Raw genomic sequence first — 21114 nt, 5'->3', positions numbered from 1 at the left:
AACTATATACTTATTCTCTTTCTTGGACTTAATCTTCTTTATGGTGGCAATTTGTTTCCACAGCTCTCCTATAACTAAGATTGCCTGTGGCATTTATTGCTTACCCAACGGATATAAATTAGAATTGTTGGATTTGTGTTTAACCTTTTCTTTAAAAAATTTGGAATGACCTCCACAGTGTTAAAATGCAGCAGACTGATTCTAGCATGTGGCTGTGCAACTTTTACAAAAGTAATGTTTAATCTTCTCTATGATTATCCAATAAAGTATTAGTTTGTTAAACATGAGGTAACATGTATTTTGAGATTCAGAGGAAAAGCCAATGTGGAAACATCTGTTTATGTTCTGGTCATCTTTTACTTAGTAAATGAAACAATAATTTAATCCCTACACAAACAAATATATTTATGCTTCCATAAAGCACCAATAAAAATAATTACCCTCTTCAGATGAAAATTAGATGACACTTATTTTAATCACCCTATCTGTTTAAATCCATTTCCATTTATTTTTAACAACTATTATAGTTAATTTAACAAAATCATTGCATTGCTAATATATTTCCAACAGTAGTACTTTATAATTTTTATGTTATTTTTCCATTAATCATTTATGCTATCTGAAGACCAGGTTGTAGCCTATACAATATTAATTCAGCAAAAATATAGTGGAAAAGAGTATTTGTTAAATGTTATGCACTACTGTGGTATGCAGCTCTTTTAAAGACTTCTTGAAACAGGAAGATTACAGAAGTTCTGCCTAGTATCTTAGACTTTTGATTGATAATATCTCTATTATTATGAACAAGTTGTATACTAATTATACAATAAAATAAAATGAAAATATATGCTCTTAACATTATATTGCATGTGTCTTTCACCATATTCTGAAAGGGCTTTTAAAATACTATACCTTAAAGAGTTCTATCAGTTGTTCCTTTGAAATTATCTCATCATGATTTTGTTCAATAACTGTGTTATGATGCCATGGTTTAGTAAGAGTAAAAAAGGTCTTGTCAGCCATAATAAAGCAAAATTCATCTTTCAAAGTAGAATGTTTTCACATTTAGAATGATTTGGTATTTTTCCATTCTTTATATAAAAAATAATGGCAAACATGGTACTATTTCTTCTCTACACTGGATACAGAGTTGATTCTCTGTTTTATTGCTTTGTGTGTATGTGTGTGTGTGCACCAGTATTTGAGCTTGAAGCCACGGATTTTTTACCCATGGCTGATGCTCTACCCTTTTAACCACACATCCCATTCCACTTTTCTACCTGAGGAGCCTTGATCTATGGTCCTCAGATCTCAGCTTTCTGAATAGCTAGAATTATAGCCATGAGCCACCTGTGTCCAGCTGATTTTTGACACCAGTTAATAAGTGCTTGAAAGCATAAAAACATGACAAGGTGACCAGAGAAGAAAACATACAAGACAAACATCTTTTACTTATCCTTCTCTGAAATAATGACATAACTATCCAATATATCTCCATGGCTCTGGTCTCAGAATTTTCCTGATTGTCTAACTGCTATATTTTTCATCCTGTAGTGACAAGAGTATCTATGTCTTTCTTCAAGTGATTGTGAAACTTCTGCTTGCTATGCTAAAAATAAGAGCAACTATACATTCAGCAAGTACTATGCCTGTGTTTTGGGGGCCCCCCTATGAACCCTTGGCACCCTTACTCTGATCCATGTTATGCCTGTCCATCCACTATAAACCAATCTGTTGAAGAACAATGGCCAAATGCATGATCTTGAAATAAAATTGAATTAAAATTCACACAGGTTTGACAAAAAAAGATCTCATTAGCAAACATCAACAAGCCTTCAAATACTGGAAAACTAAAATAAACTGAAATAGAATCATGAATGCCATGTCTTACTGTCATAAAATATTCAATGATCCATTGCTTTGAATAAACTCTTGAAATGTGTCTCATTGTATTTATTGACCATTTTCGGTTCCTTTCCCACAGGTTTAGGCTTCAGTATTGCAGGAGGTGTGGGAAACCAGCACATTCCTGGTGACAATAGTATTTATGTAACGAAAATTATAGATGGTGGAGCTGCACAAAAAGATGGGAGGTTACAAGTAGGAGACAGACTTCTGATGGTGAGTGCTCCTCTAGTACACATGTAACTGTGGGGGGGGGGATATAAAGTTCTTGTTTTCTAGTATGTGACCATCTTACTCAGCTCCCACTGCTATCACAAAATACCATACACCGGGTGACTTACACATCTGAATTTTATTTTCTCACAATACTGAAGGTTAGGAAGCCAAAGGTTGTATATTTATGATCAAGAGTCTCCTGGGTCAGGATTGACCATCTTCTAGCTGGATCCTCAGATGACCTTTACAATGTCCTTGTATTGACAGAGCCAGGATCTCTCTCTTTCTCTTCCTATAAGTCCAGCAGTACATAGGAGTAGAGTGCCACCTGTAACATTTAACTGCCAACATCTCCTAAGGAGCCTGTTCCAAATATAGTCACATTGGAGGTGTGGTGGTGACAGGGCATTCGAAGGGGAGGCCATTCAGTCCACAGCAGTGGCCAGAAGTGGAAATAGGAAGAGAAAAAAAAGACTTCAAGGGAAGAGAGCTAAAGAAAATAATCTGATTGTAGTGGATTCATTGATATTTTTTAAACAAATCTAAATTTTCATCAGTCTTCATAGATGCACATGGCAGGGAAATGAGAGCTTGTCCTTCTAAGAGAGTCCAATTTACATTAATGAAAGCAAAAGTTTTAACCTGAATTTCCTGCAGTAACATGTTTCAAATAAGAAAAAGGAAACAGAGATGTAGAGAGGCTTACTAACTTGCTCGTGGTTACTTGGTTAATAATAATAATGAAAAGAATTAGATTTTCAATCAAGGCAGTTGGCTTCCATTCAGGCTCATTACCAACAAGCATGCTTATTGCTATTGACATCTGTCTTCTTGATTTTTTTTTTAAATTCCCAGTTCTGAGGCTTGAACTCAGGAATGGGTGTTGGCCCTGAGTGGTTTTACTCAAGATGGCTCTCCACCACTTGGACCACAGGACTCCATTGGTCTCCAATTCTGGCATTATAGTGTTTGATTGGAAACTAGAATCTCAGGGATTTTGCTGCCCTGGCTGTCTTTGAACCTTGATCCCCAGATCTCAGCCCCCTCAGTAGCTAGGATTAAAGAAATGAGCCACTAGTGCCTGGCTTGTTTCCTTTAATTAATCAATTAGTATTTCCTTCTTTCTTTTGTTCATTATTCAGTTATTCATTAATTATGTTAACAGATATGCAAAATATCCACCAACTATATTTCAGATGACAATGATTATTCAGAAAGAAACTCTGCCATCAAACAATTCTGATAAAAAATATAATAATGACTTCAGTTAATATGGAAAAATAAAGTTGAAACTCAAAGTTTTTTACCACCTGAAGTTCATTAACATTTTTATACTGGAGAAATTCTGAATTTTTTATTTACTTGCTTTTGATGTAAAAGTCTGTCCTTGTAGTGTCATGCCCTATGAAAACTTATGACAGGAGTAGGAGACTTAAACAATTTCTTTAAAAATATAAATTTTGTTGTTTGAAATGGTGAGTGGGGAATGAAATAAGCTGTGGTAATCATCTATGCTATGATACATTGAAAAATGAGAAAGAAAAAAATTATTTTCAAATAAGAATTGCCTTGGGGAGCAATTGGTGTCACCTTGAACACATTCTTGTGTAAGAGTTTGGTTGTAGACAACAGACCTGATTTTTTTTTCAGCTGCTACTATTATGGAAATCATGCTCAATGTTTGTGCTGTTTCTTGAAGCTGTTTAAGCTGTTGTTTTATTTTCAAATTCTTTATTTAAAAAATCTCCATCCAAATAGTTCTTTCAAAGGATTTTTCAGACACCATGCTACTTTTCCATTATAATTTGCTTCATATTCATTCTAGATATAATTATTTCAAAAATAGATGTGACGTAACTCTTAACTGTTGTGTGTTTTAAGGCATAGGTTTTTGTAAGAACCTTTCAAAATAATAGTTCTCTCCTTGCTTCTATAAGAAAAACATAATTAGTGCTTCCAAGGCAACTGGCAAATTGAATCTAGAAATGAAAGAAAATATTCACTTTGTGATAATCTGAAAGAAAAATGTTCCTAAAAGTGAATGACTACAGACAAAAACCAGTGAACCTACCCAAATGGACCAATTACCTTGCTTAAGCCAAAAATATTTGCTTGTGCTCCCTGGCCAGTTTTAACACCTCCTTTTCTCTTTACTACCCTACATTCATAACCTCTCTTTCTTCCTCTTCTTTTCTCCTCCCCCAAAGGAAGTACAAAAATGATTTAGTCTGTGATTTACCAGCTGTAGCACATTCTGAATATTCTTCCCTAAATATGCTATTCTTTCTCAGGCAATTGCAACACTTCCTTCTCTCACTTCTTAGGAAAAAATGTCCCCAGGATATCATTCACTCTGAGTTCTGTAAGTACACTGGACTAAAATGAGACTGCATTAATTTTCTTAGGCTTTTGTTCCTGGTACCCATAATTTGGGAAGTCGCCTAGCATCTCTCCTGCAGGAAGCGTTTTGAATAATAACACTTTTAGTTCCTCAAATAAAATACCAGTCATGAGAGATATTACCTAATCTTAGGGTTTTTTCAAGGAATTTTCTTTTATATGTATTTTTTCTTATAATCAGACCAAGAGCCCCATACATTTGAGATAAGCACTTTACTATCGACTACATTTCCAGCCTTTAAAGAACTTCTTATGTCTTAAAAATGAAAAATTTCTCTTACATGTTACCTTATTTCAATCTGGAATTTTTGATCAATGTCTAGAAATCCCAAGTTAGGTCCAGTCATTCACTCCCCCTTCTCCTCCCACCTATGCTAAATAAAGGGACATGCAGTCATTTAATAAATGACTGGATTTCAAGGACATAGACATTGACTTCAGGTTAAATAGAGAAAATTGGAGACAGGGAATGAGAAAGATATGAGGAGTTAAAACCGCATATGGCTTTGTTGACTACTAGCTTAGTCTTTGTACTTAGGAGGAATTCCAGACATGGTATAATCACTTTATTACTAGAACAGAACTGGAGCAAAGTGGTCTACTGTTTCTGACTGTTTTAAGATAAGGAGGCATTGCCTGTTGGAGAGATAACAACCCTCCATACAAGATGCTTTTCACTCTACCTTCTCTTTTCTCTTGCAAACTGGTCATTGCAAAGGGATTGTACCAGACATAATACCTTATAATACCTTAGGTGAAAGAGCACCAATACAAAGTTCAGGACTTTCAGTTAATTCATAAGACCCGCAAAACCATCCATTAAGTTGCCACTCACATTTACATAGTGCAGCAGAATCCTTCCAAAAAGCTACCTTGTGAAGTGATCCCTTGCCTCTGACAGGATACCTCTAAGAATGGAGAACACAATACCTCCCCAATACCAACCATACCGCCAATAGGACTTTTCCCTTAAAATGATGTTGAGAGCTAAGTGCCAGTGGCTTATGCCTAGAACCTAGCTAAGGTTCTCAGGGGGCTGAGATCTGAGAATTGTGGTTCAAAGCAGGAATTGTGGTTCCTATGCAGGAAATTCCATAAGACTCTCATCTCCAATAAATTACCACAAAAAGCTGGAAGCAGAGCTATACTTGACATGGTAGAGTACTAGTCTTGGGCAAAAAATCTCAGGGAAATCACCCAGGTCCTGAGTTCAATCCCCAGGACCTGAACAACAGTAACAAACAGTTAAAAAGTATTTTCCTGTCAATTTCTTTCTTTATTCACAATTCTGTCCATGGAAGAAGAAAATAATAAGTAACTCTTATGTATGAAATGTTTCAAAGGGTTTTGCATTGCTACTTTTTCCCTTCCTGGACTTTTAAACTTTTACACACTTTCTCTTACTTCTGCAGAAAGCTGTATAATACATTCATATATCTTTTGTAAGTAGATTACACTTAACATTTTTGTCATTCCTAATAATCTTATTCCTACTTTTAAAAACCCCAGGAAATTTTGTGACATCTGACCTTCACATTATTCTACTAGCAGAGATTAATCCTGTCTGTCACCTTCTCAATAAACCTCGTAGTGTTCCAATGAGATGAAAAATATCAGATCATTCTGATTTCCTGTGGGTCACCCACATATATGGAATACATTATTTTAGCAGAATAATATTCCTTAAAATTACCCTTGATAACATGATACTAGAATTTCATATAGTTTTCTGGAGTGACAGGAACATCTGACTCCTTTGGACTCTACTAATAGTTTAATGCTAAAGTCTCAGACTGAACAGCTTGTCCATTAGCTTGGAATTTCATGGGACAGGTGGTCAAAGGTTAACAGAATTGAAAAAAATTTCAAATTCTATCATATATTTTCACATACCAATTTTTCTTCTACCCTACCAAGGTGATACATAGAGCCAAATATATTATAGAAATATGATCTCTTTCACCTTTTCTGAATAATACCAGAAACTTTGAATCCAGGATCAACTTCTCTATAAGGATAACCATCATTACTAGTTGCCAAGATTCTTGTCATATTATAATTAAAGTTTAAAATCTTAGACTTCTTTTTTCTCCTTGTAACCTCTGCTTGACTTTTGAAGGCAAAACTATCAGGAACATTTGTACCTTTGATCACATAGGAGCCCCATGCCTTCTTTTCCATAAAGGGAAATAGTGAGGGGAAGAACTAGTTTGCAGCCCCAACTGCACCTTGGTATCATGGTCAGCTTTCGAGCACTGGGGATACTGAGTCTTGTACTAACCCTGAATGATCAAACCAGAATTTCTGAGGCGAGGGATCGTATTCAAATTTTCTAATTGGCTCTGATGAATAGGCCTATCTAGACTAACCTCACCCTGGCCCACTTCCCTGCTGCTGCTACTGCTTTTTCTCCTAGTCCAGACAAATGAAGCTCTGCTTCTAACGCAGGCAGGCCTAGTGATTGCCATTTAGAAATTTCCTGCAAGCAGCTGGGAATCATTTGAATACTTAACCTCTCACTGCAAGCAGGTGGCTCTTGCCTGTCTTTCTACCTATTCACGGAACTGAGATCTGAGGATCATAGTCTGAAGCCAACCCAGGCCAAAAAGTCTGTGAGATTCTTAGCGCCAGGTAACCACCAAAAAGCAGGATGTAGAGCTATGGCTCAAATACAAGAGCACCAGCCTTGAGCTAAAAATCTCAGGAACAGTGCTCAGGTCCTAGGAACAGTGCACATGCACACACACACACACACACACACACACACACACACACACACACACACAGAGTTACCTTTCAAAATCTGTGCCCTGTTGTTAATCATTCTTGAAACACGTGGGAAAAAATTCTGGATAATTATTTTGGGGCTCCAATAAGTGACAGTTCAAATGACAATTATTTGAGGGTTAAAACTTTCTATTGATTCTTTTAAAGATTTTTTTATTTGGCTTATGGTTCAATAGAACATGTCTGTTTATACAACTTGCTTTACAAGTTATCAGATGTCATTTTAAAATACTTTTAAAAGCATATCAAATCATTAAAATACAAAAAGGAAGTATACTATATATTCATTCTCTATTTTAATGACATATCATGTTAATATATTATTCACATTGGACAATATGTATAAGAAGTAGAAACATAAAAATGAATTAAAAAGCTGAATAGAAATAGTGGTTGGCTTTGGGATCTATACCATACTACTTATTTCCATGAAGTGCTACAGAAGGTGTTCAAGGCAATCAGAATATCACTCTCTATTTATATGGAATAAAAATGCATTCATGAGGAATGCATTCATGGAGGAATAATTTGTACTACCAAAGATTTGATTATACCATATTAGCTGATATTACCTGATACTCACTGTTCATATCAGATTACTGTCCTTGTATCTTGTGCCTGACACAGAGCTAGTATCCAATAAATGGATCTTCCTTCTTGAATGGCCTTCAGTCTTACCCCTCATTTCTCTGACTCAACACAAACGTGAAATAGAGAATCATAAGATGCCTCATGGTGTCTACAAAATGGGGAAATTTGATTGCTTTTCCTCCAATATGACACAATCATCATTTTAAGCTTATTTAATGTATCCCCGTGTTTATTAACTGCCAAATATTTGTAATGTTTTATGCAGGAGAATTCAATAAATGAAGATAATTCAATTACTACCCTTGAGAAGGTCAGTCTTCCAAAAAGAAAGAGGTGCTGTAGGTTAACTGCTATATTCAGCAGGGATGACAATTACCACAGAATAATCCAGAGTCAGGAAGAAGCTATTTCCACTAGTAGTAGTTCAATATCTGATTATGGTTGTTTGATTTCTGTTTGTGTGGTGCTTTGTTTTACTCAAGGTCCTTTAAATTCATGATATCATTCCTTCTCACAAATACAAAGAAGTCAACAAAATAATTCAGGATCATCCCATTTTATATATAAGAAAATAAGTTTCTAGTGTGTACACATATATGTATATGCTGAATAAAGCCATGAAACTCTCAAGAAAAATTTACTTTTGATTAACACTGTCTTTTGCAAGCTGTAATATGAATCCTGTTCTTAAAGTAACACATGAAAAATACCTATAATTAAAATTCAGTGGAACTTCCATTTGTAAAAGCTCTATGGTTTCACATATTTTTAATCTAGTATTTAAAACCTATTCACTATATGCAAAAAGCTAACTTCTTTCTTAAAAAAAAACAATTATTTTACTATCTTCAGAGTACAAAGGATTTCAATCAACACATCAATTTATGTATATAATCAGTGTCATTACACATGGATTATGTTATATGTGGTACATAATTAGGATACTGTTCTTTTTGTCCCTCCTCATTTGAAATTTTTCTTTTTGTTCAAATAGAGTTAGTTTTGTTCTTATTCTGATACATGCTCATTGCTGAAACAATTATAAACAAGAAAGTACTGATTATCCAAAGATACCAATTCAACCTATTTCTTCTTTATGAAGTTATGTTAAATACATTTCATCATAATAGATCATAATATTATGCATATATATGGATATTTTGATATCATTCATATTACTGCATTCAACTGACATGCTTCTTAATTCACCTTCTAGTCTAATGATCAAACACTGGTAGCATATTGAAAATTAACATTAGAGCTTGTGATTTTTCTTTCCATATTTCTAGTCCCCCCCATTTCTTTCCATTGGTGCCTTAAGCAACTTTTATGTTAATCACCTGTCTCACACAATGCTATGCTTGCAAGGCACATGGCAGGAAAAGTTCTTGCCATCTAGACATTGCTCATTTGTGTTTATTACCACCTCTCCTGCCCCATACTCCCCACCTTTGTATTCTTATATCAGTGACTGTTTATACTCATTTGAATCTCCACCAAACTGGTCATGTTCCTATTTTGCAAATCCCCTGGCACCTTTTTCTTCAGCTGGTTTACCATTCTTTCCATGGTGCTCCAATTCTATGCTTTCTCTTCTATTCCAGAGAATGAGTCATCTTACCTCCGGCCTCTCTTGGCCCAGTCCTCTTTCCTATAGCAATCCACAGCCAGGCTTCACATGTCCCTTATGTAGGGTACATCCCACAGAGAGCACTTTACTCAAATGAACATCTTTTTTATTTCCTGAAACCAGGCCAGTGGTTCAGTGTTCACCATGATAGACAGATAATCAATGCAAATTTTTAAAAAAAAAAAGACAATGAAAAGCAATGACAAGAGCAGCTAGCCAGTCAGTTCACCACCCCTTCTCTGTGCATACAATCTTTCCCAGCTGTAGGCCCTTTATCTGAAGAGTTCATAGGACAATGCACACACATAATTAACCCAAACAAACCCACTTTGGTGAGAAACATTTTAAAGACTTCAGCACAAAAGAGTACTTTTTGGTCCTGAAGCCATACTCTTCTGATTTTTTTATAAGACCACACAGAAGCTTCATCAGCTGTGTCCTAATTAAACTCATCAGTTCACAGATGTTTATAGGAAAATGATCAGCGAAAATTTTCACCAAGAAATCCTGTTTCCTGAGAAGGGATAGTAGTGGAGGCACAGAAGGAATGTTAAGGAGTTTGATATGCCTGTCATTTCACATAAGCTAACACATGCCAATCAATAACCCTTTGAAGAATGGCTGTCATTATCTTTATTATACAGATGTCAGAACTGAGGCATAGAAAGGTACTTTTCTAATGTCACAGAGTTAGGAAGTACTAAGCAAGGCCAAGGCCCAAATCTCAACTACATAATGTAAAATCATGTGCATTTTTAAAGAATGTTGTGCCAGTACTTGAACTCAGTGCCTAGGTGCTGTCCCTAAGTGTTTTTTTGCACAAGGCTACTGCTTTCCTACTTAAGCTAGAGCTCCACTTCAAGTTTTTTGCTGGATAATTAGGGATGAATCTTAAAGACTTTCCTGCCCAGGCTGACTTTAAGCCAGGATTCTCAGCTGTCAGCTTCCTGAGAAGCTAGGATTACCGACATGAGCCACTAGTGCCTGGCAGTAATATTTATTAACCCCCCCACAAAAGACCCAAATTCAAGGAGTTTCCTAAGTCAGATACAGCCACCCCCCCTTATCTTGCTACCTTTCTATGAATACGTGTCAGAAAAAGACATACTTAACCTCAAAATTACCAACCAATGCACCAAATACATCACCAGACATTCAGAGCAGCTAATTCATCCTTGGATCATGGTGTCTGGTGAGAGAAAAATTCAGGTAATGGTGAGAGGAAAGTTTATTAGAAAATAAATATGGTAAATTACATGACATAGGTATGCCATAAGAAAGACATCACTTCAGCCAGTCTCAGCCATCTTGCACCTTCTTCAGAATTATGAAGATGAGTCCTGGGTCAGACAGAGAGAATTGAGCTCCTTGAAGATAGTTTTCTAGTTCTTTGAAGGGTGTGATGCCAAAGATGTAATACTATGTGTTTCTTTGGTGTGTGTGGGGGGAGAGTTAGTTGTTTTTGTTTCATTGCTTTGTTATCATCTTTAGTTGTACAATGGAGTTCCATCTAACAAGGCAGTTCATGAATACAATGCATTTTGACCAATGTCACCCCTTTCAACATTCTCACCACCCCTCCCCTATCCACCCCTTCCCTCACAGTATCCTGGTTTCAGTTTCCTGTTTTTTTGCCCTTACCAGGTACATTGCCTCCTCCTTCTTTTGTAGCCTCCAACCCCCATTTTGTTGTTGGGAAGCTTTGGGTTTTTCATCTTATTCTGCCATCTTTACATTGTACAGGCCAAAATTCCTCACTTGTCAATTTTCTACCAATTCATATCAATTTGCCAAATAAAGACACTTTGAGAGACCGAAGAGCTATCATGTGACATCCATGAGAAGACATCTTTTAGCCATCTTTGAGAGTACAGACATCAGCCTAGGTTACGTGCAAGAATTCAGGGCTGAGGTGATTAGGTCTTGACCCATATCTGGATGCTTGTCTCTGGAAGAGTTATCACTTGATCCATTGCCTGGTGTGTGATATGTAGCTTTTGCATATTCTATTCCCTTCCACAAGATGATGTGAAGCTGTTGCCTGTCTGAGGAGCAACTTTTCTTTCATCATGAGATGCTTCAAGGTGATAAGTACTCTCCTTTGTGGAGAGGTGCTTGCAAAATGACTGCAGGAGAAATGGCTCAGGTCAATGGCTATGGACACAAAGAGGCTAGATGCCCAACTTCTGTTCTGTTTTTAATAACTTCATGGGCCCAGTAAAAGGCTGCTTTTAAGTTGCCACTTAAAATGAGACTACATGTTCCATAAGTAAAGTTTCTACAAATTCAGTCAAAGAAACAAATAAAATAGTGGTCACCATTTTGATGACCTTTATTATTGCCACCAGAAGCATCTCTTTCTCATCTGCATTCTAGTCTGTTTTCCTAGCACTCTAGGAGTGCATAAGCAAAGCCTTGTTTTGGAAGCACCTGAAGGAAATGTGTTCTGGATTGTTTCACTGTTCACCTCAAAAATGACAAGGAATGCACTTTTAAAAGCCCTGCCTACATCTTTCATGTGCTCATAATCTTACAAGCTGTGTGATTTTTTTTTTTTTGCACTCTGGGGAGAAAGATGAAGAGCCCTTGTCAGACACAAAGCTTTAGTGCCACTTCAAGTTTGCTGCCTTTGGCAGTATTTTCTACTGTTATCCTCCTCCTCCTCCTCCTCCTCCTCCTCCTCCTCTTCCTCCTCTTCCTCCTCTTCCTCCTCTTCCTCCTTCTTCTCCTCCTCCTCCTTTGTGTTCTACCTCCAAATTCTGTTTTTCTTGTGTTTTATCAATATAGACATTTGCAGGATCATACTTGCAACACTCAGAGCTACCTAAGACCGTCACTTTTTAAAGAAATAACTCCCACTTTCACACAAATTTTAAACCATTGAATAATCTTGTAAATAACCATTTGGGCACAAGAAATACTGCCCCCAAATTAGGGATTAATGAAACAGATCAGGTTCTAAAAGAATGATGAGATATGTTTGCTACTTTCTATTTTATTTATCTTTGACTATAGTCTTACCATAGGAACAAACAAGAAATACAATGATCACTTGGGTTTTTATAGGCTTTGTGATTTAAAATTCTTTCTTTTTTGTCAGTCATGGGCTTGAACTCTGGGCCTGGGTAGTGCCCTGTGTCCATGAGCTCTTTAGCTCAAGGATAATGCTCCACCACTTTGAGCTACAGTACCACTTCTGATTTTCTGATGGTTCATTGAAGATAAGAGTCTCATGGAGGCTTTAGCACAGAGAGTTTGAAACTGCTGGCTCTCAGCTGACTGAGCTGGTCCTATGGAACCGAGCTGGGAGCCACGCCGACCCAGGAGCTGCCAGCACGGCCGCAGCAGGCCGAGCCGCAGGATCTGTTATACCTACTCAGTAACTATGGAAGACTATATCAAAATAGAAAAAATCGGAGAAGGCACTTACGGAGTTGTGTATAAGGGTAGACATAAAACAACAGGCCAAATAGTAGCGATGAAGAAAATCAGACTGGAAAGTGAGGAGGAAGGGGTTCCTAGTACTGCCAACCGGGAAATTTCTCTATTAAAAGAACGTCGACATCCAAATATTGTCAGTCTTCAAGATGTGCTTATGCAAGATTCGAGGTTATATCTCATCTTTGAATTCCTTTCCATGGATCTCAAGAAGTACTTTGAGATTCTATCCCACCTGGTCAATTCATGGAGTCTTCACTTGTTGAGTTATTTGTACCAAATCCTTCAGGGGATTATGTTTTGTCACTCTAGAAGGGTTCTTTACAGAGACTTAAGACCTCAGAATCTACTGATTGATGATAAAGGAACAATCAAGCTGGCTGACTTTGGCCTTGCCAGAGCTTTTGGAATTCCTATTTGGGTTTATAGACATGAGGTAGTGACACTGTGGTATAGATCTCTAGAGGTGTTGCTGGGGTCAGCCCGTTACTCCACTCCAGTGGACATTTGGAGTATAGGCACCATATTTGTAGAGCTGGCAAGGAAGAAGCCACTTTTCCATGGGGATTCAGAAATTGATCAGCTCTTCAGGATTTTCAGAGCTTTGGGTACTCCTAACAATGAAGTGTGGCCAGAAGTGGAATCTACAGGACTATAAGAATACATTCCCCAAGTGGAAACCGGGAAGCCTCGCTTCTCATGTCAAAAACTCGGATGAAAATGGCTTGGATCTGCTCTCAAAAATGTTAGTCTATGATCCAGCCAAACATATTTCTGGCAAAATGGCACTGAGTCATCCATATCTTGATGATCTGGACAATCAGATTAAGAAGATGTAGAGCTTTCTGAGAAAAAGTTTTCCATGTTGTATTGAGAATGTATATTTGTATTTTACTGTTGGCTCTATTTTTGTCTTACATATGTTTTTTTCTCTTAAAACCTCTGCTGTACTTCCATTTTCTAATTTCAAAAATATAACTTAAATGTAAATATTGTTCTATATAAATTTAAATATAACAATTCTACATATGTGTGTAGATCTCAAAAAAAAAAGGGTCTCATGGACTTTCCTGTCTGTGATGGCTTTGAACCACAGTCCTCAGACCCCAACCTCCTGAGTAACTAGGATTACAGACATGAGACACCAGCATCTCGCATCAATTTATATTTCTTTTATACATCAAATTGGAAAGAAAACTTAAGCTCCTAAAGGAAGAAAAATGGATGCTATAAGCAAACTCTGGAGTTTAATGAAGGAACACTCCCAAGATATAAATGAGACAGTCTCATTTACATCTTTCTGTAGGCCAAAACAGTACTGGTAGCCTTGCTATTTATTTAGAGGCTATGTGCCTACTTTGTTCTAAGATAAGCACTTAAAAGCATCCATTTTTCTCATCTGTTATGTGGGATCAATTATTACTATCTTCCCCATGAAGATATAGGGAAGATTATCAATATGGTTTATTTGAAGTTACATGGCATAGGAGAAGGCATGGGTCAAGTAGCTTTAGATTTAATACCAGCTTCAAATATTCCTATATTCAAATGTTCCTAGGTTCAACTAATATATATGCATATATACACATATATGTGTATATATGTCTGTATATAGTGGTATCAGATTATATCATAATGCTCTTCAAATTTGTGATATGAAAATACTAAATAAATGTTAACTGTCATTACCAACTATATTTCCCATACCTGTAATCTCTAAATTCTCCCTCCTTTCATGGGTCTATTTAACTGTTCATTCAGCCCATAAACATCCTCGTCCAGTTAGAATGTGGGTTGCAGAACACAGGACCTTTGTTCATTTGTAAGAAGCATTATAGCTGAGTGATTGAGAGTACAAACCTCAGAGCCATGTTTGAATTCTGCATCCACCATTTATCAAATCAATGACATTGCAAAAGTTTCTTAACTTCCTGGGGATGTGCTTCTCCAGCTGTAAAAGTAATTAAATTAACCACATAGTAATTATATTTGCTATCTGCTAAGTTATTGTGAGTTGAAATAATATATGTAAAATGAATTAGAATAGTACTTGGCATTTAATACAGGCTATAAAACTGTTTGCTATGATGAGTATTAATCTTATTGTCTCTAATATTTAGATCGATATATGACAGGTATGCAGTAAACATTTGATGAATAAATGAACTCATGCCAATCACTGGATATATGAAAGGATTTAAGAAAATGCCACTTGTCTACAAGAAAAATGTAAGAGTCAGTAGATTAGTGCTTAAAGCACCTGCCTAGCATGTATGCAAGGACCTGGATTCAAGCCCTGGAGGGCAAGAAGGAAGTGAGGAGAAGGTGGAAAGAAAAGAGACAATGAGACAGAGAAGAGAGAGATACAGATACAGACAAATAGAATGAGAGAGATATCAATGAGTCTTTCAGTTTAATGAAGAACTAACAGTATTCCTGGTCAGGCTCAACTTCCTGAAGTTCCAGGGTTCCTATCATGGGTCACTCTACACAAATGATGAACGAGCACCTGGAATTTATACAACAATATGAGAAAAATAAGTAGCAGTGCTGTCAGATTTTGCATGGTAGAGTGCAAATGAGAGATTGCACCAAGTACATTCATTGTTTTCCCCCATCCATAGTTCAGCTTTCTGTTATCCTCTGAGCTCAGTTACCCTCAGTCAACTGTAAGCCAAAATACATTAAAGGGAAACTTGGAGAAATAAACAATAGAAAAGTTGTTCAGCTTTCTGAGTAATGAGATGAAATCTCACACTGCACTACTCTTCCCCATCCTACAGGGCTAGGAGTTGGCCCATCATGCAGTTTGCTCATCCAGTTTACATTGTCTTCTTGCTAATCACTCCATTCTCATCTCATTTATTAGATTGGCAGTCATATTATTAAACTACCAGTGTTCAATTCATCCTTATTTTACTTCATGGCCCTAAAAATACCAGGGTAGAGATGCTGGAGATAACAGTGGATTATTATACTTTTCTATACTGGAATTAGTTATTCATCACTTATACTATATTTATCTTCTACTATGCCTGGTTTGTAAACTAAGCTTTAATATAATTTCGTGTATAGAGAAAAACAATATATGTAAGAATCAATGTAACCTTCAACGTCAGACACTTGTTAGGAGATTTGCAACGTATTCCTCTTAGAAAAAGCGATCCAATTAGCACAATTGTTCCTATTTTATAATATTTCAACAGAATATTGCTCAAGAACCACTCTGTAGATAAATAGTAGCCAAACACAGCCTCAGTATTTATAGCACTTTTATTTTGATATTATAAATAATCTTTATAGTGATTTTTATAATAATATGAAAAGCACTTTTTAGTATCCTTTCTGTCATGACTGTCATTCCAAAGATATTATATTAAAACCAGAGAAGTACTGTGGAGAGCTACTTTAAGGTCAATGCCATTAAGTAAGAATTACACGTAGTAGAGGCTTCAGCATTCAAGAAACAAAGGAGCATTATTGCTGATGCTGACAACAAAACATGACACTTGAACTTGCTTAGCTACAAAGCCCTATATTCCAACATTTTTCTTTCTGATTCTCTTTAAAAATGATTCTCAGGGGCTGGGAGTGGTAGAGTGCTTGCCTAGCATGCACAAAGACCCAGGTTCGATTCCTTGGTACCACATACATAGAAAAAAACTGGAAGTGGTGCTATGGCTCAAATGGTAGAACTCCAGCCTTGAGAAAGCCCAAGGATAGTGCCCAGGCCCTGAGTTCAAGGCCCAGGACTGGCAAAAAAAATTTTTTAAATGATTCTCAGGTCTGGAGACACAGGTCAGTGATAGCAGTGCTTGCTTAGCACCTACAAAATCCTGGGCTCAATACGCACCACCCTGGAAAAACAGAAATGAGAAAACTACTTGTGAAATTGTTGAACATTATTCTGAAGGAAAGTGTGTGCGTGTGTGTGTGTGTGTGTGTGTGTGTGTGTGTGTGTGTGTGTGTGTGTATGCGTGCCAGTACTGGGCCTTGAATTTATGACCTCATGCTCTCTCTCACTTGTTTTTAATTTTTCTCAAGGATGGTGTTCTACACTTGCAGCACATAACTACTTACAGCTTTTTACTGGTTAACTGGAGATAAGAATGTCAAGATTATTAGGAGGGGGGAAAGGGGGACAAAAACATGAGAAGGAGTAACAAGATTGGAGAATAAATTACAATTAAAAAAACAATATTAGGGACTTTGCTGTTTGAGCTCACTTTGAACTGTTGTCAGAGATAATGCAGAATTTGTGAAACTAGAGAAATAGTGCTAAAATAAGAGTAAAGGACTCAAAAAGCACTTTGGACCTGGCATGGTGGTTCACGCCTGTAATCCTTGCTACTCAGGTGGCTGAGATCAGAGGATCAAAGTTCAAAGCCAGCCTGGGCACTAATGAGACTCTTTTTTCTTTTTTCCTTAAGTTTTTTTTTTCGTTTGTTGTAGGGATAATGTACAGAGGGGTTAGAGTTACATTTGTCATACATTGATACCCCATCTCATGTTTTTGTCCCCATTTCCTTCTCCCCACCCCCTTTCAAACATGTTGTTTTCCCTCTTCCCTTCCCTATTTCAAATAAATAAATGAGACTCTTATCTCCAATTAACCATTAGAAAAGCAGAAGTTGTGCTGTGGTTCAAGGGTAGGGTGTTAGTCTTGAGCTGAAGAGTTCAGGGACAGAGCCCAGGCCAGTGTTCAAGCTCCCCCCCCAAAAAAATAATAATGTTAATATAGTTTGGTCTAATAATATCAGGTATATACGATTTATCCCAAAGAAATCATTAATACCATATACAAATATGAAAAAATAGATTTATTGTAGTATTTTTGATAATAGCAAAAGTATCAGAAGCAAACAAAATGTGATTATGAGGATTTTTTGTTTTTGGGTTTTGTTTGTTTGCTTGTACTGAGGCTTGAACTTAGCACTGGGGCACTGTCCCTGAGCCTAGGCATTTTAGCTCAAGGCTAAAGGTCTATCACTTGAATCACAGTGCCACTTCTGGCTTTTTGTAAGTAGTTTATTGGACATAAGAGTCTTTTGAAAAGGCCATATAGTAGGACGCTAAATGAAAGGATCTCTAGGATATAGAAACATAAGCCATATAATGAATGATTGTTGTTCTTAAGGTACTATGTCATCTCGCATCTCTTTTGCTGTCCCTTGGTTATCTCATATTGTTACAGTATCTCACTTTGTTACCTGATATATCAGATATATTTGTATTTGGTTATTTGAAATTGTATAGGGAATGGGGGAAAACAAGATGAGGGGTGGGGGTAGGGGGGAGGGAAATGGGGACCAAGAAAGGGTATCAATGTATGGGAATTAATGCACCATCTATCTGGCAAATATCATGTAACCCTTCTATTAATTACAATTAAAAAATATATGGGAAAAAAAGAGTCTTTTGAACTTTTCTGCCTAAGCTGGCTTTGAACTGTGATTCTCAGATCTCAGCTTCTTGAATAGCTAGGATTACAGGCCACCTGTGTCTGACAAACAGCTTTGTGTGTGTGTGTGTGTGTGTGTGTGTGTGTGTGTGTGTGTGTGTGTGTGTGTGTGTGTGTAAGCATTTGCCAACATGTACTTATAAAAGCTGCATTAAAGGGCCAAATGCATGGCCTAGTGGTAGAGTGCTTGCCTAGCATGCAGGAAGCCCTGGGTTTGATTCCTCTGTATACGTACACAGGAAAAAAAAAAAAAAAACAGAAGTGGTGGTGTGGCTCAAATAGTAGAGCACTAGCTTTGAGAAAAGCCCAAGGACAGTGTTCACACCAGGAATTCAAGTCTCAGGACTGGCAAAAAATAAAGAGGAAAAAGAAAGGAAAGAAATAAGATTTCTTGGCTGGGAGTTTAGTTTAGTGGTAGAGTGCTTGCCTAACATGCCCTAGGGGTGTCAAAAAAATCTGTATTAAATCATTATTCTAGTCACATAGCACAATGCTCCTGTGACAAACTAAAATCATGTTGAATTTTGACTTTCTAAAGAATTACACTATTTGCATTCTGGGGTGGGGTCAAGGGGAAAGAGGTAGATGAATGAAGAGCATATGAGGGGGTAAATATAGTCAAGAAATCAATTTATAGCCTACAGAATTAAGAAAAGTGAGAGAAAGGGTGAATAGGGGAAGGATGGGTGAGAATGTTGAAAGAAGTTTTATTGGTAAATTTGAATTGTATTCATACAGGCATTAAATGACAACTTCTTTGTACAAGTGCTTAAAGATAAAGCTAGTAATAAAGTTACGTTGTCTACGTTCATGTTGTCTAAGTTCAAATCCACCCTAAGAATTAAAAAGCAGTTTCTAAAGCTATGTGTATAAAACAATCACAATTGCTTTAAAAAAAGACATCCAAGCAGTGAAATGATTGATGGTATCCAATTTTCTCTTCTCTCTTCAATTAGTATGTATTAATTACTAATCACATAAAATAGCACATTAAAATAGTTCTCTAAATATTTTACACATTTATTAATTTTACACAATTATTATATTGATTTATTTATAAATTTATTCTTTTCTGACTGCCATTGTAATATGTCAGTTTTTCATTGGAAAAGGTAATGCATCAATGAATGCACTTACTTGCAAAGTTTTGTGTTTCAACATTAGTACTCTTTCCTTAAAATATAGTCTCATATCTGGGAATTTGGTTCAGTGGCAGAGTGCTAGACAAGCAATGTGCAAGATCCTCAGTTCAATCCCTGTTTGAATCTGCTTTGGCTAATTCTTAATCCTTCTATTCTCTGATACAAATACCTATGTTAATCATTGTAATTTAATCCTTAAATGAGATAATTTCAGGCTTAATCCTGTCTAAGTACTTCTCTTCAACTTCACTTTAAACTCTATATTAATTTCTTCCCTTTCAGGTAAACAACTATAGTTTAGAAGAAGTAACACATGAGGAGGCGGTAGCTATATTGAAGAATACATCTGATGTAGTCTATCTTAAAGTTGGCAAACCCACCACCATTTACATGACTGATCCTTATGGTCCACCAGATATTACTCATTGTAAGTACAATACTTGGTATCACCTTTGAATAGCAAGCCAGCTTTACAAAATTGGAATTCTACAGAACCATTTTCAAAATTCTCTGCTTACACCTTCCCTCTTACACTCTATCTAAAAATACTGTAGAGAGATTATTCATTTTTCTCATGTTTCTTTACTGGACCTTGGCTAGTTTTAGAAATGGGACACATTGATGAGCAGCAAATCTACCATGATGGAAAAAATTAATAATTAGCATTAATTATTAGCATTAAGAGTTATTTAATATTGCTCATTATTTGTTAATATTAATAATGTATTGTGGGGAGAGTTATTACCATAGCATAAAGGTAATACGTTCCATGAGTGTTTCTCAGATATCTCAAACAGGACTGACCTCATGCCATAATACCTTCTCTTCCAACTGTAAATCTTTCTGGCAACAGAGTTGGGGTGGGGGAAGCTAATAAGATAAATCAAAAGTGCCACACTTGCGGTTCAATTTACTCAGGAGTCAGAAATGGAAAGAATTGTGGTTCAATGCTAGCCTAGGCAAAAAGTTCAAGAACCCCCAATGTGAAAAACTAGCTAAAGGAAGAGGGCTGGGGGCAAAGCTCACATGGTAGGGAGCAAGCATAAGATCCTGAATTTAAACCCCAGTTCCATCAAGGAAGAAAAAAAGGCCTGACAGGGCAGGGTGGGGTAGGGCAGGACAGGGTAGGAGAGAGAAGGGAAGGGACAGGAAGGAAAAGGAGGAGGGAAGGAGAGAGGGAGGGAGAGTTATATCTGAGCTTCTTCCTGAGGAAGATCATCTAGCTCTTGAAGATAAAATCATCCTCCTCGATCATCATAGGGCCTCTTCCCTTTGCCTGAAATTGTTATACTGCAAGAAGCAAGAGAAAATGATGGGTCACGACAGCAGATGTGAGCTGAAGGGTTGATTCTGGGAGGCTATAGGGCATGAGCAACTGCTCTGAGGATCTCACAGGTCCACTCCTATGTGAGGCCCATATTTTGTCCTCTTATTCACAGATCATGACGAACCTTATTTGAGATTCTGTTTTTGAGGATTCAGTTTAGAAGCAGTTCACTTGTTTATGTAGTCAGTGCTAGTTGTGTGACTGTAAGTAGGCTTGC

At 36.8% G+C, this 21114-nt stretch overlaps 1 protein-coding gene and 1 pseudogene across 21 annotated transcripts in view; both read left to right on the top strand.

The window, feature by feature from the left end:
* Dlg2 (discs large MAGUK scaffold protein 2) overlaps window positions 1–21114 on the top strand; it is a 1918473-nt gene that overhangs the window by 1441076 nt on the left and 456283 nt on the right. For all 21 annotated transcript variants that reach the window (XM_090348516.1, XM_090348525.1, XM_090348524.1 and 18 more), the window contains 2 exons: window positions 1985–2121; window positions 19853–19997. In XM_090348516.1, the coding sequence (XP_090204642.1) occupies window positions 1985–2121; window positions 19853–19997 (282 nt within the window). The remainder of the gene's footprint in view (window positions 1–1984; window positions 2122–19852; window positions 19998–21114) is intronic.
* LOC150053579 (cyclin-dependent kinase 1-like) lies at window positions 12915–13806 on the top strand (annotated as a pseudogene).

The sequence above is a fragment of the Megascapheus bottae genome, chromosome 16, assembly GCF_031878675.1.
Source record: "Megascapheus bottae isolate mThoBot1 chromosome 16, mThoBot2.hap1, whole genome shotgun sequence".
Classification (NCBI taxonomy): Eukaryota; Metazoa; Chordata; class Mammalia; order Rodentia; family Geomyidae; genus Megascapheus; species Megascapheus bottae.
This window is presented reverse-complemented; position numbering and strand designations above follow the sequence as displayed.